General features: G+C 43.5%; 1 protein-coding gene across 1 annotated transcript; it reads left to right on the top strand.

The window, feature by feature from the left end:
* The first annotated feature begins 51 nt into the window (after positions 1-51).
* Positions 52-18,233, top strand: HTRA4 (HtrA serine peptidase 4). The gene is given in 12 exon segments (XM_004284895.3): positions 52-382; positions 385-498; positions 501-643; positions 1,017-1,129; positions 1,860-2,064; positions 2,894-3,088; positions 3,504-3,536; positions 11,621-11,705; positions 12,207-12,264; positions 12,672-12,767; positions 16,300-16,347; positions 16,349-18,233. Coding segments are annotated over 12 exon segments (1,326 nt in total). The 5' UTR covers positions 52-258; the 3' UTR covers positions 16,461-18,233.
* The last annotated feature ends 222 nt before the right edge of the window (positions 18,234-18,455 follow it).

Below are 18,455 nucleotides of genomic sequence, written 5' to 3'. Positions count from 1 at the left end.
GTCTGTCCCTGGGTGGGTGAGTTGTCAGTCTGCCCCCGTTCTTGGTGTTCTGAATTCCACGAGGTGGGGGAAGGGCCGGGACGCGGGGCGGGGTGGGGAACCGGTGTGTGTGGAGAGGGCTGCCAGGTTCTGCCCCTTAAAGTCGGGGGCTGAAGGAGGCGGCATCCCAGTCCGGAGAAAGCGTTGCTCGTCTGAGAGCAGCTGCGGGTCCAGAGGAGAGTCCGCGGGAAAGTGGGAAGGAAGGAGGAAGGGAGCGGGATGACGAGACCCCTGCTGCGGCCCGCCGGGCTCGGACCGTTCGTCCTGACGTGGCTGCCGCTGCCCGCGTCTCCGGGGAAAGGAGTCCAGGCCAGGAGGGCCAGGCCCGCGCCGCCGTGCCAGCCACTGCGCCCCCTGCTCGGCGGGGGACGGCCCCGGGGCTCGACCGCTGCGGGGGCTGCCGCGTCTGCGCCGCGGCCGAGGGCGAGGCCTGCGGCGGGGCGCTCGGCCGGCCGTGCGCCGCCCGCGCCCCGGCTCCTCGGCGGCGGGGGACGGCCGCACCTACCCCAGCCTGTGCGCGCTCCGCGCCGAGAACAGCGCCGTGCGCCTCCGTGGCGCGCTCCCGGCAGTGGCGGTGCGGAAGCGGGGGACTGTGGAGCCCCAGGTGAGCGGAGGGCCGTGCGCTCTCCGCGCCCTCTTCAGGAGCGAGTTCCGTTCGCGCGGTTCTCCCTGCTGCATCGCCAGAGCGATTCAACGCCTCCTAGGTACTGATTTTCTTCCCTCCTTGGGTGTCCGGTTACCGGTTCCCATGTGGTTGCTCCCCAATTTCCTCCCTATAGCTGGTGGCCGCCGTCTTCCCTTTTATTTTCAAATCGGGGTGACAGGTCTGGTCTCATGCGACCGCAGTGAATACACAGTGGGAGACCGAAGAGAGGAGGGGGAGGGAAAGCGGAGAGAGAGGGAGGAGAGAGGTGATGCCTGATGCGGTCAGGCAGCGAGGGTCGTCCCCCACCCCCACCCCCGCCCAAAGAATGGAGCATCTCTTTGCGGGGACCAGAAGCGCAGGCTGGCTCACGAGCAAGTACAACTTCATCGCCGCCGTGGTGGAGACGGTGGCCCCGTCCGTGGTCCACTTACAGCTGTTCCGCGGGTAAAGGAGGTCGGAGGAGGACGTAAGCTCCCCGGGCTAACTGTTCCCGAGCGCCTCCCTGCTCCTGGCCCCGCGCAACCACTCTCCCAGCACAATTTAGTTGTAAACACCACGGTGAGGAAATCAAACGGCTCAAAGAGGTTGCATAGCCTGTTGGTCGTTTAGCCAAAGAGCAGAGACACAAGGATTCTGACTTCCAAATCTGGGCTACTCCTCTCTCTCAGACAAGTTCAAGGTCAGAGGTAAGAGCCAGAAGGCACCTTGATGGTGATCATTGCCCAGCCCCTTCTTTTGCATGTAAGGAATCCCAAACCCAGAGAGCAAGAGAAACTTGTCCTATGTCACAAGGCCAGTTAGTAGTGGAACCTAAGCCGGGACCAGACTTCTCTGACTCCCTCCCTGCCTGGGTGCTGGATAATGTAGCACTAGGTCCACTTTTGCCCCCAGTATTACGATTAGGTTAGTCGTCTTTGAAGCAGAGGGGTGCTGCTTTTCCTGGAAAAGCAGAGTTGGAATCAGCTCTCAGTCCTGTTTCCAAGAGACGGCCAGGACATTGAACACAGAGTCTAATTACATGTGGAGAGAATGAAAACAGGCAGGGAAAAGTAAAATGTCTGAGGAAACTGTGGTGGAAGAATGTTTCATAAATGCCAGGTTCCCATGCTTCCGGACTATGGCGGATGCCCTGATTTGCCCGCCTTTTGCTTATGCTGTTGTCTTGCTGAGACAGGTCGCCTCTCAGCAGTGAGGATATTCCTGCATCCAGTGGCTCTGGGTTCATAGCATCTGAGGATGGGCTTATTGTTACCAGTGCCCACGTCCTCACGAACCAGCAGCGGATCCAGGTGGAGCTCCAGAGCGGGGTCCAGTATGAAGCCACTGTCAAGGACATTGACCATAAATTGGATCTTGCCCTGATTAAAACTGAGCCAAATGTGAGTCTGCGATCCAAGGATTTTCATCAACTTGCTGATATTTTCTTCCCCACCCCACCACATGTCTTTTCTCCCTGGCATATACTTTCTTTTTTTTTTTCTAGTTTGCTTTTTTTCTATTCTTCACTCCTTCTTTTGTTTATTTTCTTCCATGCCTGTCTGTATGTCTGTAACAATTTTTATTAACTACCCAGCTGTCTTTTTTTCTCCTTCAGTTCCTTCTTCAACAGATGCTGCTTCTGGGAAACTTATTTCTCTGCTTGTCTCAGAACACCGGAAATGATTGTAATGGATTCAAAGCTGCTAAGGAGTGCTTTGAGTTCCTTGCTATACGAAGTGTGGTCTGCACCCCAGCAGCATTGACATCATCTGAGAATTTTTTAGAAATACAGAAACTCAGACCCTACCCAGGTCTACTGATCACTGGGAGATTCATATGCACATTAAGGAGAAGCACTGCTTTGGGTGACCTCCTTTCTGTTCGTGGCTTATTAACTTTGTAAACTTCTGAGCTGGAATGGTGCTAAGTAAATTGCTAATGTCAGTTTATGTGCATCAGTTACTTCACTGGCGGTTTACTTATTGTAATTTCTACAAGCAATAATTTTAGATTTTTAGAGATGATCCCTATCATCTTAACAAGTGAGAGTTTAGTGGTAGTTGGAGTGTAAGGAGGAAGACTCAGGCAGTTGTAGAAACTAGGTGGGTGGGTGATTCTTGCATTATAAATGCCGAAATGGTGGAGACCATGTCATATATGGATTGTATACAAATGCTGATTGATTCCAGTTTTAATTTGTCCATCTGGTCCCTCCTCACCCACGTGCAGACTGAACTTCCTGTATTGCTGCTGGGAAAGTCATCTGACCTGTGAGCTGGCGAGTTTGTGGTGGCCTTGGGTAGCCTGTTTTCACTGCAGAACACAGGGACGGCAGGCACTGTCAGCGCCACACGGCGAGAGGGCAAAGAGCTGGGGCTGAAGGATTCAGGCATGGACTATATCCAGACGGATGCCATAATTAATGTAAGTCACAGGGGTAGGCTGTCCTCAGCCCATAAGATACTGGCAATGCGGTGAGAAGAACACTTCAGGGGGCCTTCTTTTCCCTTTGGCCTTTCGGGGATGTCCAGAGATCAGGTCTATCCTCATGAGAGGTACGGAATGCCACGCTGTTAGAGGTGAGCCTGTTTGATGTGATAACTGGATGGTCTCCTAGGGTCTGTCGCAGAGATCACTGCTTCCGTATGAGGTGGCGGTCCTCTTGCTGTTGTTCTTTACCTGCACCGACTTCGGAGATGATCATGATGGGGCCCAATTTCGCCTGCCCTGGGGAAACAGGGGCTCACTAGGGCAGGCTGTTTTTGGGAAACCTCTTTGGGAACTATATATAGATGACTGGGAGAAAAGTACTGATGGCTTTTTCAAATTCTGTCTTCAGCATGGGAATTCTGGGGGGCCTCTGGTGAATTTGGTAAGTGACCACTTTCCTCGCTGCTTCACGCTGCTGCTTAACTTTCAAAAACCTGACAAATTTCATGATGCAGACTGGGATGTCGCTCTTGTGCGGAGATGTGTGGTACGATGCTTTTCTATTATTGCATCTTAAGTAAAGGGCTAGGAAAAATGTAAGATCTGTGATGGATTTGTCCTCTTGGCATGTGAGCTCCTCCAGCCGAGGGGGTCAGGGTTTCCTTAACACCTACTTACATCTCTTCAGTGTGCTTTCTACTTTCATTGGGTACTTAAAAAAGTCCTGGGTACTAAACCCAAATTATGTCAAATGACAACTGTACTATGTAATGTATATCCTTGAAGACCCCCTGCTTCTGCATGTGAAGAACTAAGTCTCATTCCAAAATGCTAATTTAGTATTGACCTGCTTAGAGACGACAAAAAAGCCACAACAACAATCCGTTGCTCTGTCATGTATTTAATTCTTAAATTTTATTTAACGTCCCTAATGGAAATGCCAGGGTTTCTAGTTGCTCAGATACAACAAGAGAGCAGTGCTGTTTGACACACGGCCTGTGATCATGCTCTCTGAGTCCCTTGAGCTGATTGTTTCTGGCTTCTCTTCACATATTACATTTGCTTGTCGGAGGAGGAATTGTGTGTGAAATCACTGAGCGCTTTTTATTCCTAACATTTTTTTTTTCACATCTTCATTGGAGTTTCAATGCTTTACAATGATGTGTTAGTTTCTGCTGTATAACAAAGTGAATCAGCTATATGTATACATATATCCCCAAATCCCCTCCCTCTTGCGTCTCCCTCCCACCCTCCCTATCCCACCCCTCTAGGTCGTCACAAAGCACCGAGCTGATCTCCCTGTGCTCTGCAGCAGTTTCCCACTAGCCATCCATTTTACATTTGGTAGTGTATATATGTCCATGCCACTCTCTCACTTAATTCCAGCTTCCCCTTCCCCCCCGTGCCCTCAAGTCTGTTCTCTACATCTGCGTATGTATTCCTGCCCTGCCACTAGGTTCATTAGTACTGCTTTTTAAAATTCCATATTTTTTGGATTCCATATATACATGTTAGCATATGGTATTTGTTTTTCTTCTTTCTGACTTACTTCACTCTGTATGACAGATTCTTGGTCAATCCACCTCACTACAAATAACTCAGTTTTGTTTCTTCTTATGGCTGAGTAATATTCCATTGTATATATGTGCCACATCTTCTTTATCCAGTCATCTGTTGATGGACATTTAGGTTGCTTCCATGTCCTGGCTATTGTAAATAGAGCTGCAATGAACATTGTGGTACATGTCTCTTTTTGAATTATGGTTTTCTCAGGGTATATGCCCAGTAGTGGGATTGCTGGGTTATATGGTAGTTCTATTTTTAGTTTTTAAAGGAATCTCCATACTGTTCTCCATAGTGGCTGTATCAATTTACATTCCCACCAAAAGTGCAGAAGGGTTCCCTTTTCTCCACACCCTCTCCAGCATGTACTGTTTGTAGATTTTTTGATGATGGCCATTCTGACCGGTGTGAGGTGATACCTCATTGTAGTTTTGATTTGCATTTCTCTAATGATTAGTGATGTTGAGCCTCTTTTCATGCATTTGTTGGCCATCTGTGTGTCTCCTTTGGAGAAATGTCTATTTAGGTCTTCTGCTCATTTTTGGATTGGGTTGTTTGTTTTTGTGATATGGAGCTGCATGAGCTGCTTGTATATTTTGGAGATTAATGCTCTGTCAGTTGCTTCATTTGCAAATATTTTCTCCCATTCTGAGGGTTGTATTTTCGTCTTGTTTATGGTTTCCTTTGCTGTGCAAATTTCATTAGGTCCCATTTGTTTATTTTTGTTTTTATTTCCCTTATTCTAGGAGGTGGGTCAGAAAGGATCGTGCTGTGATTTATGTCATAGAGTGTTCTGCCTGTGTTTTCCTCTAACAGTTTTATAGTGTCTGGCCTTACATTTAGGTCTTTAATCCATTTTGAGTTTATTTGTGTGTATGGTGTTAGGGTGTGTTCTAATTTCATTCTTTTACATGTAGCTGTCCAGTTTTCCCAGCACCACTTATTGAAGAGGCTGTCTTTTCTTCATTGTATATTCTTGCCTCCTTTGTCAGAGATAAGGTGACCATATGTGCGTGGATTTATCTCTGGGCTTTCTATCTTGTTCCATTGATCTATATTTCTGTTTTTGTGCCAGTACCATACTGTCTTGATTACTGTAGCTTTGTAGTATAGTCTGAAGTCAGGGAGCCTGATTCCTCCAGCTCTGTTTATCTTTCTCAAGATTGCTTTGGCTATTCGGGGTCTTTTGTGTTTCCATACAAATTGTAAAATTTCTTGTTCTAGTTCTGTGAAAAATGCCATTGGTAGTTTGATAGGGATTTCATTGAACCTGTAGATTGCTTTGGGTAGTGTAGGCATTTTCACAATATTGATTCTTCCAATCCAGGAGGATGGTATCTCTCCATCTGGTTATGTTATCTTTGATTTCTTTCATCAGTGTTTTATAGTTTTCTGAGTACTGGTCTTTTGCCTCCTTAGGTAGGTTTATTCCTAGGTATTTTATTCTTTTTGTTGCAGTGGTAAATAGGATTGTTTCCTTAATTTCTCTTTCTGATCTTTCGTTGTTAGTGCATAGGAATGCAAGAGATTTCTGTGCATTAATTTTGTATCCTGCAACCTTACCAAATTCATTGATTAGTTCTAGTAGTTTTTTGGTGGCATCTTTAGGATTTCCTATGTTTAGTATCATATCATCAGCAGACAGTGACAGTTTTACTTCTTCTTTCCCAATTTGTATTCCTTTTATTTCTTTTTCTTCTCTGATTGCTGTGGCTAGGACTTCCAACACTATGCTGAATAACAGTGGTGAGAGTGGGCAGCCTTGTCTTGTTCCTGATCTTAAAGGAAATGCTTTCAGTTTTTTACCATTGAGAATGATGTTGGCTGTGGGTTTGTCATATATGGCTTATATTATGTTGAGGTAGGTTCCTTCTATGCCCACTTTCTGGAGAGTTTTTTTTCTTTTTTAATAAATTTATTTATTTATTTATGTTTTGGCTACAATGGGTCTTCCTTGCTGTGCATGGGCTTTCTCTAGTTGTGGCGAGCGTGGGCTACTCTTTGTTGCAGTGCATGGGCTTCTCATTGCGGTGGCTTCTCTTGTTGCAGAGCACGGGCTCTAGGTGCGCTGGCTTCAGTAGTTGTGGCATGTGGGCTCAGTAGTTGTGGCTTGCTGGCTCTAGAGCGCAGGCTCAGTAGCTGTGGTGCACGGACTTAGTTGCTCTGCGGCATGTGGGATCTTCCCAGACCAGGTCTCGAACCCGTGTCCCCTGCACTGGCAGGCGGATTCTTAACCACTGCACCACCAGGGAAGCCCTGGAGAGTTTTTTTTATCATAAATGGGTGTTGAATTTTGTCAAAAGCTTTTTCTGCATCTATTGAGGTGATCATATGGTTTTTATTCTTTAATTTGTTATATGGTGTATCACATTGATTGTTTTGCGTATATTGGAGAATCCTTGCATTCTGGGATAAATCCCACTTGATCATGGTGTATGATCCTTTTAATATGCTGTTGGATTCTGTTTGCAATATTTTGTTGAGGATTTTTGCATCTATGTTCATCAGTGATATTGGCCTGTAGTTTCCTTTTTTGTGACATCTTTGTCTGGTTTTGGTATCAGGGTGATGGTGGCCTCGTAGAATGAGTTGGGGAGTGATCCTCCCTCTGTTATATTTTGGAAGAGTTTGAGAAGGATAGGTGTTAGCTCTTCTCTAAATGTTTGATAGAATTTGCCTGTGAAGCCATCTGGTCCTGGGCTTTTGTTTGTTGGAAGATTTTTAATCACAGTCTCATTTTCAGTGCTTGTGATTGGTCTGTTTATATTTTCTATTTCTTCTTGGTTCAGTCTCAGAAGGTTGTGCTTTTCTAAGAATTTGTCCATTTCTTCCAGGTTGTCCATTTTATTGGCATATAGTTGTTTGTAGTAATCTCTCATGATCCTTTGTATTTCTGCAGTGTCAGTTGTTACTTCTCCTTTTTCATTTCTAATTCTGTTGATTTGAGTCTTCTCCCTTTTTTCTTGATGAGTCTGGCTAATGGTTTATCAATTTTGCTTATCTTCTCAAAGAATTAGTTATTGATCTTTGCTATTATTTCCTTCACTTCTTTTTTATTTATTTCTGATCTTATCTTTATGATTTCTTTCCTTTTGCTGACTTTGGCTTTTTTTTGTTCTTCTTTCTCTCATTGCTTTAGGTGTAAGGTTAGGTTGTTTATTTGAGATGTTTCTTGTTTCCTGAGGTAGGATTGTATTGCTATAAACTTCCCTCTTAGAACTGCTTTTGCTGCATCCCATGGGTTTTGGGTCATCGTGTTTTCATTGTCATTTGTTTCTAGGTATTTTTTGATTTCCTCTTTGATTTCTTCAGTAATCTCTTGGTTATTTAGCAGCACACTGTTCAGCCCTCATGTATTTGTGTATTTTACTGTTTTTTTCCTGTAATTGATTTCTAATCTCATAGCATTGTGTTCAGAAGTGATGCTCTATATGATTTACATTTTCTTAAATTTTCCAGGGTTTGACTTGTGACCCAAAATGTGACGGGAGAAGGTTCCATGTGCACTTGAGAAGAAACTGTATTCTTCCTCTTTTGGGCGGAATGTCCTAAAAATATCAATTAAGTCTTTCTGTTCTGTTGTGTCATTTAAAGCTTGTGTTTCCTTATTTATTTTCTGTTTGGATGATCTGTCTATTGGTGTAAGTGGGGTGTTAAAGTCCCCCACTATTATTGTGTTACTGTCGATTTCTCCTTTTATGGCTGTTAGCATTTGCCTTATGTATTGAGATGCTCCTATGTTGGGTACATAAATATTTATAATTGTTACGTTTTCTTCTTGGATTGATCTCTTGATCATTATATAGTGTCCTTCCTTATCTCTTGTAACAGTCTTTATTTTAAAGCCTATTTACTCTAATATGAGTATTGCTGCTCCAGCTTTCTTGTGATTTCCATTTGCATGGAATATCTTTTTCCATCCCCTCATTTTCAGTCTGTATGTGTTCCTAGGTCTGAAGTGGGTCTCTTGTAGACAGCATTTATAAGGGTCTTGTTTTTGTATCCATTCAGCCAGTCTATGTTTTTTGGTTGGAGCATTTAATCCATTTACATTCAAAGTGATTATCGATATGTTCCTATTACCATTTTCTTAATTGATTTGTGTTTGTTTTTGTGGGTCTTTTTCTTCTCATGTGTTTCCCGCTTAGAGAAGTTCCTTTAGCATTTGTTTTAAAGCTGGTTTGGTGGTGCTGAATTCTCTGAACTTTTGATTTTCTGTAAAGCTTTTGATTTCTCCATCAAATCTGAATGAGATCCTTGCTGGGTAGAGTAATCTTGGTTGTAGGTTTTCCCTTTCATCACTTTAAATATGTCCTGCCACTACCTTCTGGCTTGCAGAGTTTTTGCTGAAAGATCAGTTGTTAACCTTATGGGGATTCCCTTGTATGTTATTTGTTGCTTTTCCCTTGCTGCTCTTAATAGTTTTTCTTTGTATTTAATTTTTGATAGTTTGATTAATATGTGTATCGGTGTGTTTCTCTTTGGGTTTATCCTGTATGGGATTCTCTGTGCTTCCTGGACTTGACTATTTCCTTTCCCATATTAAGGAAGTTTTCAACTATAATCTCTTCAAATATTTTCTCAGACCCCTTCTTTTTCTCTTCTTCTTCTGGGACCCCTATAATTCAAATGTTGGTGCGTTTAATGTCTCAGAGGCCTCTGAGACTCTCCTCAATTCTTTTCATTCCTTTTTCTTTATTCTGCTCCCTGGCAGTTATTTCCAACATTTTATCTTCCAGCTCAGTTATGTGTTCTTCTGCCCCAGTTATTCTGCTATTGATTCCTTCTAGAGTATTTTTAATTTCATTTATTGTGTTGTTCTCACTGTTTGTTTGCACTTTAGTTCTTCTAGATCCTTGTGAGATGTTTCTTGTATTTTCTCCATTCTGTTTCTGAGATTTTGTATCATTTTTCCTATCATTACTCTGAATTCTTTTTCAGGTAGGTTACCTATTTTGTCTTCATTTATTTGGTCTTATAGGTTTTTACCTTGCTCCTTCGTCTGTAATATATTTTTTTGTCGTTTCATTTTTTTTTTTTTTTTATGGGTGGAGCTGTATTCCTGTTTTACTGGTTGTTTGGCCTGAGGTGTCCAGCGCTGGGGTTTGCAGGCAGTTGGATAGAGCCGGGTCTCAGAGCTGAGATGAGGACCTCCAGGAGGACTCACTCCGATTAATATTCCCTGGGGTCTGAAGTTCTCTGTTAGTCCAGTGGTTTGGACTCAGAGCAACCCCCAGCCTGGGAACCAAGATCCCACAAGACGTGTGGCATGGGAGAAAAAAAAAAAAAGAAAAAAGGAGCAATACAATAACGAAGAATAAAAAAGAAATAAAATTAGAAAGACAAAAAATATATTAGGAAAAATAAAACTATAATTGAAACAACTGCAACAAGGTAAAATAAAACCACAACAGAAAAAAGGAAAGAAAAAAAAGGGAACAAGCAAAAAGGAGAACAATAACAAAGTATAAAGAATAAAATCAGAAAACTAAAAGATTTATTAGAAAAAATAAAAATATAAATGAATCAAGGTAAAACAGAACCCCAATCTAAAAGAGGAAAAAAGAAAGAAAAACAAAAAGCCTTGGCTATGGGGGGGTGGAGTTTAGGTGGGGGTGGAACTTCAGCAGGGGCAGGGTTTAGGGTGGGGTGGGAGCTAGGCGGGTGGGAGGTGATGTTTGAGCGTGGGGCCGGGCCTAGGCGGTCGATGTTCAAGCGTGGAGCGGGGCTTCTGCTTAGGGCCTGCAGGGAAGGGGAGCACATGGAAAGGAGGGCCTCTGGAGTGTGGGGTTCGGGAGTTTGGAGGTAGGGCCCTGGGTGAGGGTGTGTGGGTGGGGTTTAGGCCCAGCACGTTGGAGGGGGTCTCCGAATGTAGAGGTAGGGCCCCGGGTGGGGGTGTAGGGGTGGGGCTTGGGCTCTGCCCGGCAGGAGGGAGGCTCCGAGGGCTGAGGATTAGGCCCGGGAGCCCAACAGGTTCCCCGGTGCCTAAGAGGACAGGGAAAGCGCTGGCTGCGTTCCCTTCCGTTCCTCCGCACCCCTCCCCCACCATCTCCCCCAGCTGGACCCCTAACCGTGGGTGGGTCCCGCTGGGTGTAGGAACTCCTTCCTTCCCCCAGTCGCCCCTCAGGGGCGCCAGTCCTGTCCCGCCTCCACTTCTCCTCCCCCTTCACTCCCCGCAAGCCCCACATCTTACCTGGTCACTGGGGGTACCTCCCGTCCCCTTAGGTGTCCATGGTCCCCCTCCAGTGCCTGGTAGGTGCCCTAGTTGTGAGGAGACGCGAATTCTGCATCCTCCTAGTCTGCTATCTTGACTCCGCCCCCTTCACTCCTAATATTGCATGTGATTTTTTATTTTTATTTTTTTTTGCATGTGATTTTTGTGCCTGCTTTTTCTCCAGTAAACAATGAGTTTACTAGAGCAGGGATGAAATGCAGAATTTCAAGCCACACTCCAGACCTATTGAATTATAATCTGTATTTTAATGTGATCGGAAGTCTCTTTTCTATCCTTCCCGTTACCTAACAAAGGCTAAGGGAAGATGAAATGCACAAAAAGGAAAGTATTTCCCACTTCATAAATTTAGTTTCGTAGAGCTTTGTTCCTAAGGTCAATTTACTGAATCTTCTGAATAGTTTCATTGAAGTGTGGCTGGAAGTCAACAGATTTTTGCCTTTTCCGTGTTTATTTTTAGTCTCATTTAAGGAATGGAAAGGCATATACTCCTTACTCTCATATCTGTGTCAAAATACAAACTGTGGTTCACTTTGAAAAGCAATGTAATTTGGCCAAGAAAAAAAAGAGCTCAAGATTAAAACCCAGAATTCCTCAGCAGGATTTTGCACGCCTTGGTCCGCTAAGATGCTACCTGTTGCTCCACTGTAAGTGACCCTAAGCTTCTCTCCTTCCTTTGCTTGTCAGTCTGCAGAACTGGGCTGCTGAATTGATGTCTCCTCCCTTGTCAGGATGGTGATGTGATTGGCATAAACACACTGAAGGTGACCACAGGAATCTCCTTTGCAATTCCCTTGGATTGCATTCGACAGAAAGGTAAGGGGAATTAGGAATTTTTCTTCCCCTCCCGTGCTTTTCAGGAGCCCTCAAAGGGCTCCACTGTGGTGGAGACAATCCCTTTTTCTGGTCACGCTGCGTGGCTTGTGGGATCCTAGTTCTGCAACCAGGGATTGAATCCGTGCCCCCTGCAGTGGAAGTGTGGAGCCCTAACCACTGGGAAGTCCCTGAGACAATCCTTTGAGTTCTGTAGAAAACAGTCACTGGTACTGAGCTCTGATCACAGTGATCCAGGCAGCAGTACCAGCGGACTAGGTGCAAAGCCCAGCCTGAGCTGTACCCAGAGATAGTTGGATGGACTATTGTGGAAAGGAAAGCCCTGGGCTGGATGTGGGGAGGTGGGCCTGTGCGAGCGACAAAGGTTCTCTGAGGCATGTTTGTCTTGGCTGGCAGCCTGAAAGGGCAGCTAACATTGGAAGGATATTCTGTGACTCGGTCTGCCAAAAGGAAAGAAGGCTTTGTTATAATTCTCCTTTCCAGGAAAGGCTGTTTCACAGAAGAAATAGTTGGTTCTGCGCATGCTGCCCCTCACTCTGAAGCAAGCATGGGTGTGACCATGCCTGGGTTGTTTTTCAGAAGCACAAGCTATGGGTAGAGAGCCTGAACGGGGAAGGTAAAGCATTTGGACAGCGGCTGGCTCCTCTCGTGACTGCAGGCCCTACTTGTCACAGGGTAGGTGACTGCATCTGCTGGCACCAGCACACACTGTACTTTTCAGTGGTTTCTTTCACTGTGTCCAATGGTTCTAGGCTTCGGCACAGGGAATCAGACCACCCCTGGGGAAGAATGATGGTGACCAGCTAGAGGGCATCCTTGCCCCATGTGTGTGAGCCCTGAGCAGAGCAGATAGAGTCCCCACTGACAGTTGGAGGGTTGTCCAGGGCTCAGGAGACTAATTCATTGTGCTTCCTAACCTCATGGGAAAACTCTTCTGTCTCTTCTTAGCCTGCTTCAGGAAATGAAAAGGCCAGATCCACATTTCCATGATGTGACCTCTGGAGTTTTTGTATATGAGGTGATTCGAGGAACAGCTGCTGAAAGGTAAGAGCAGCTCAGGCCTCTGACCATCCTTCTCTGTTCTCACTAGATGTGCCCCGTGGTAAATGTGTATAGGATCTAGACTTGCCCTATCTGATAACGGTGGGCCCTGCCTGCTGTGAGGCTACTGAACACCTACCTGAGGGGTGGCTGGTGTGACTGAGGAACTGCATATTTAATTTTATTTAACTTTAATTGATTTAAATACAAAAACCCAGAAGCAATGTAAAATATTCTCCCCTGAAACACATTTTTTTTGTTTTGGGGAGACTGCGTTTCACTTTAATAACTGCATTGTGTAAGAGATTATCATCGTATAGCAGCATATTGGGTGTGTGCTGTTTCTAGAGGATTTCAAAGACTTAGAACAGAGCGTAAAATATGTATTAATAATTATTAAACTATGATATGTTAAATGATATTTTAGATATAGAGTTAAGATATTAAAATATATTTTTATATTATATATTAGTTTCATCTGTTTAAAAATTTTTAAAAGTTTAAAAATTTTTTGAATGTGGCTACCAGAAAATTTTAAATTATATATGTGGCTTGCCTTACATTTCTGTTGGACAGTGCTGAGTGTACTAGTAAGGGCCCCCCTACCCCCGGCTTTTCTTTTTTTGGAAGGGATGGTTCTCTGCAGCCCAAGAATTCATGATATGAGTTCATGACATAAGTTTAATTTGGAATTCCCAAATCTACTCTTTTGCTACCTTACTTATTAAGAATCAGAAGAATCCAGGGAGATAGGAGTTTAAGAACCTATTTTAGGTACTTTAAAACACTTTTTCTCTTTGAATTTCGGATGACAGTATCAGAGGCCAGCACTAAGGGCTTCCCTGGTGGCGCAGTGGTTGAGAGTCCGCCTGCCGACGCAGGGGACACGGGTTCGTTCCCCGGTCTGGGAAGATCCCACATGCCGCGGAGCGGCTGGGCCTGTGAGCCATGGCCGCTGGGCCTGTGAGCCATGGCCGCTGAGCCTGTGTGTCCCGAGCCTGTGCTCTGCAGCGGGAGAGGCCACAACAGTGAGAGGCCCGCGTACCGCAAAAAAAAAAACCAAAACCAAAACAAACAACAAACAAACAAACAAGTACATACAGTAAATAAAGCAAAGGCAAGAGACGTTTTGAGACATTTACAGTAACTACTGCGAGACAGGGTGACTTGGCCTACAAATATTCTCCTGGTCTCTCTCTTATACTTCTTCCATATCCCTCCCTGACTGTTTTTGTTTTTTAAGAGCTCAACAATCTGCTTAGATTATGGCAACTCTTTTCATGGGGAAGAATCTATAGGGTACTAACTGTTCAGAAGAGTTAAGTGTTAGGCCTCCTGTTACTAAATTTGACTCGTCACAGGCTTTTCTAGACGTTCTTGGTCCCTGCCCACCCCCTCCCCCCCACTTATTTTTAACTTCTGGCTCAAGGCCAAAGCTATCTCTTTCAGCTCTTCAAGTCCTTGCTCCTCAAAATGTGGTCTGTAGACCAGCAGCAATAGCATCAGCTGGAGCTTTTTAGAAATTCAGTGACAGGAGCACCACTGAAAAAGGACTTGAAAAAGAACTGGTATATGTATAGGTATAACTGAATCACTTTGCCGTATACCTGAAACTAACACAACTTACTCCAATATAAAATAAAAAGTTAAAAAAAAATCAGAATCTGCTTTTTAAACAAGATCTTCAGGGGATTCAGATGCACATTAAAATGTGGGTATTACTGCTTGCTTGAAGTCCCTGATAAACTGCAAATCATTCTGCCGTCACCCACTTATATCTAAGAATAATGACAATAATTCCAGTAATAACAGCTGGCATTTATCAACCACTTATTATGTCAGGCATCATTTAAAGTGTCTTACGTACTTGTTCGAGCCCCCAATAATTGTGGGATACAGGTGTTATTTTACGGAAGCAGCAGCTGTGGTGCAGAGAGGTGAATGACCTTGAGAGTTACACTGCAAGTCAGAGGGCAGGGATGTGCAACCTAGCTTAGCCCCCGTATTATCCTGCTCTTGCGTCTACTTTTGTTTCTGAGAGGCAGAGTGATTGGCAAGAAAATGGGTTTTCAAGTCTGAGAGATCCAGGATGAAATCCTACTTTAGCCTCTTACAAGCTGTGGGACACGGAAAAGCTCTTTCGTCCTGCCTGAGCCCCACTTCCTCATACTTGGTGCATAGCTTGCATTCAGTAATACTTGCAGGTTTCTTTCTCACAGAACTATCATGAATTCAGTTCTTTCTTTATGCACTGTCCCAGGCATTCCCCTGAGCTGTCCTGGTTCTCAGGCTTTCCCTGCTTTTAGTTCTATGCTCAAACTTCACATCCTCTTCCTTTAAATTTTTTTAAAAGATAAACTCTACATACCTTGGTAATCCTCCCACATTACCATTCTTCCCTGGGCTTCCCAGCTTCCAGTTTCTCTCTCTCTCTCTCTTTTTTTGGCTGCACCTCGCGGCTTGTGAGATCTTAGTTCCCTGACCAGGGATCGAACTCGGGACCCTGGTAATGGGAGCACTGAGTCCTAACCACTGGACCACCAGGGAATTCCCCCCATTTCTCATAAATGGTGTCTCCTGCAGTCATTTAATTTGATTTCCAGGCTATTTTTGACTTTAAGACAGATCATCAGCATGGCTATATATTTATTCTAGTGTTTTGTATTTGGAGCTGGTTTTTGTTTCTAAAATATATATTCTACGTGAAGCAAATATGTTGGAGGCTGAGTATAATCACAACTTTGAGGAAAAGGAGCCTAGAACCAGAGTCTTAAATATTTAGACCTTGGTGACTGGTTTTTGACTTACTGGAAGCTGCTACTGTAGTGCAGCTCAGCATACCCTCCAGGTCCATAAACTATGGGTGAAGATGGGGCAAGTAAGTGGGCTGTCAACATCAAACTGATTAGAGTGTAACTGTCTGGAAAAATATATATTGCTTGGGCTTTTCACGTTTGTTGGTAAGGCCGAGTGTATGCTTCAGGTTAAGTGAGGTCAGGGATTAATAGAAATGAAAAGCTGAACCCCCTATTGCAAACCAAATCTCATATATGGGAGGAGCAAACTTCTTATACATTATTCTGGTAGAATATTAATTTTGGAAAGGCAAATAGGGTTGTTGTCCTCCAGTGATCTTGCAGAATACATTAGAGCAGGCCTTACATTCGGAAGGATGGAGGCTACTTCTGGTTTCCTGGTCTGTATGATTTTTTTTTTTTTTTTTTTTGCTGTACGCGGGCCTCTCACTGTTGTGGCCTCTCCCGTTGTGGAGCACAGGCTCCGGATGCGCAGGTTTAGCGGCCATGGCTTATGGGCCCAGCTGCCCCACGGCATGTGGGATCTTCCCGGACCGGGGCACAAACCCGTGTCCCCTGCATCGGCAGGCGGACTCTCAACCACTGCGCCACCAGGGAAGCCCATGGTCTGTATGTTTAATGCCAGCAAAATGGTAGTGTCCTAAGAGACAGACATTAAATTCTAGATGCGGATAAGTAAAACTCTTACAGTTTCATGGTCCTTTCTTCTCCCCTCCCAGCTCTGGGTTGAGAGACCATGATGTAATAGCATAAACGGACAACCTGTCACACGACAACCGACGTGATTGAAGCTGTTAAGGCCAATGATTCCCTTTCTATCCTGGTTCGTTGGAGAAGTCAAACGTTGATCCTGACAGACACACCTGAAATAATCAATTAAGTGTCTTGCTTTAAAAAGAAATGATCTAACAAAACCAAAGCTTTATTACCTGGTTTGTATTGAAGATGTGCCAAAGATGGCAAGGGGTTTTAGGATCTGTTTCTTAATAAAGGAAAATGAATGCTTTAAAACACAAATACACACACTCTGGAACCATTAGGTTGGGGGTGTTATAACTGCTGCTGAGAAGCATTCCTAAGGCAAGTGGAAGAAGGACATGGTGCCAGGAAGTCTGGGGAGCTGATAAAATTTTATTTAAAGACAGGAAACAACTGAAAACAGGCAGAGTTTCTAGTTTAACCTTGACAAAAAGGACGCTTCAGTATTTAAAAACTTCTCTAGAGCCACAAACTGGATATAACACAAATATACACAAATAGATCTATCTACCAAATATTAAGAAAAAAACTGAATCCAGAGTATAAAGGAAATCACATTTTTCAAAATATTCCTTTATTCAAATAGTTTTTCAGGTTGTGTCACATTTGGCCAGGGTTTGTGAATACAGAGGATGGGCATCACCTAGAAGCCACACTGAAACTGACAAATGTGGATCGTCACAGAGGAAGGTAAAGATTCTCAGGCTGTCACCTAGCAGTAGAAACAACTTTGATCCCCATCACCTTTTCTGTGAGAAGGGCTTCTTCTTTAAAATACAAAATTTAATAACTTACAGACTTTTACCTCTTTACCCAAGCTCTTCCTCCTGGAAACATTAATGATTAATGATTTTGAGTCTGAAAGCTGCCACAGTTTATTTTTAAAGGAAAATAGCTTTGGATGGGGTTTGTGAATATCCTTAAGTTTTTTTTTGTGTGTGAGATGAAGCAGGATTTGTGGTTTTAAAGTAGTATCTTATTTGGGGTAAGATTTCAATTTTAGTTTGTTTTCCAGATTTTTCTTAGAAGTTTTTTTTTCTTTTTCTTTTTAAAAGGGGGCATCCTTGAACCCTCTTAAGTTCTATGCAAAATTTTATGTTTCTGTGCATTTTTCTGGGGAGAAGGTCCAGTTTCTTCATGACCCACAACAATTTAAAATGTACTGCCTTAGAGTGTAGAGATTATAAATAAGAATCTATCAATTATTACTGTTATAAAGAAGGTTAAGGTCAACGTGGTACAGAACTTTCAGGACAAAATAGAATAATCTGTTTGAACTTTTACATAATTGCCACCATTTAATACCGTAAGAACAGTGGTCATATTAATCAGAGATAATAAAGCTGAAACTCTTAGGAAAACTTCATAATGATAGAGCATATTCAGAGTTATTTTAACTGGGATTCTTGGTCTTTATGTCAATTATTATGAGACTAAACTTTGAGCAGTTCTACCTTGATTGTTTCTAGAATTTATAAGTTGCCCAAATACCAGGCTCTTACTTTGATTTACCTTACAAACCCCATTTTTACCTTATATTCTTTTCAACTCAGATTGCAAGGGATGGGAACTAAGTTTTAAAAACCACTTATAATTCAGAACATTTTCTTTTATTCCCAGTGATTTGGGAACTCGAAACCTTGGCTGTCTCTTTCCCTATGACTGATTGCTATAGCCCGCACTGAGAGATTTTGGTACCATGCTTATTTTGACAGAATGTGTTCAGTTTCTTTGCCCCCCAGATCACATCCTAACTGTACCCTGCACTCAGTAGTAATATCCTTTAAGGAAGAGTCTGCTTTTCTTTCCAGGGGCCTGAGGCCCCTCATATTATCTTACCTAATCATGAATAACAGATTTACAGCTACTTGTATGAAATCTTTTTTTTTTTTTTACTAGTCTACAACATGGGCTCTCTAAACTGGTAAATACTACTTTTTTGATAGGAAAAGTCTGCCAAGAGGATAGCTGAACTCAGCCATGTTCAGCTATCCAAAACATAACTGGAATGAGGAAATTACTGTACTGGATATATTCCCTCTCAGGCATAATAATGATGAAACAATAGGGGTTATTATCAGGCTCAGTTCAAATGCTTAGCTTTAAGCACAACAAA

The sequence above is a fragment of the Orcinus orca genome, chromosome 21 (assembly GCF_937001465.1).
Source record: "Orcinus orca chromosome 21, mOrcOrc1.1, whole genome shotgun sequence".
In the NCBI taxonomy this organism is placed as follows: Eukaryota; Metazoa; Chordata; class Mammalia; order Artiodactyla; family Delphinidae; genus Orcinus; species Orcinus orca.
The sequence above is the reverse complement of the archived record's forward strand: the minus strand, read 5'-3'. Positions and strand labels throughout refer to the sequence as shown.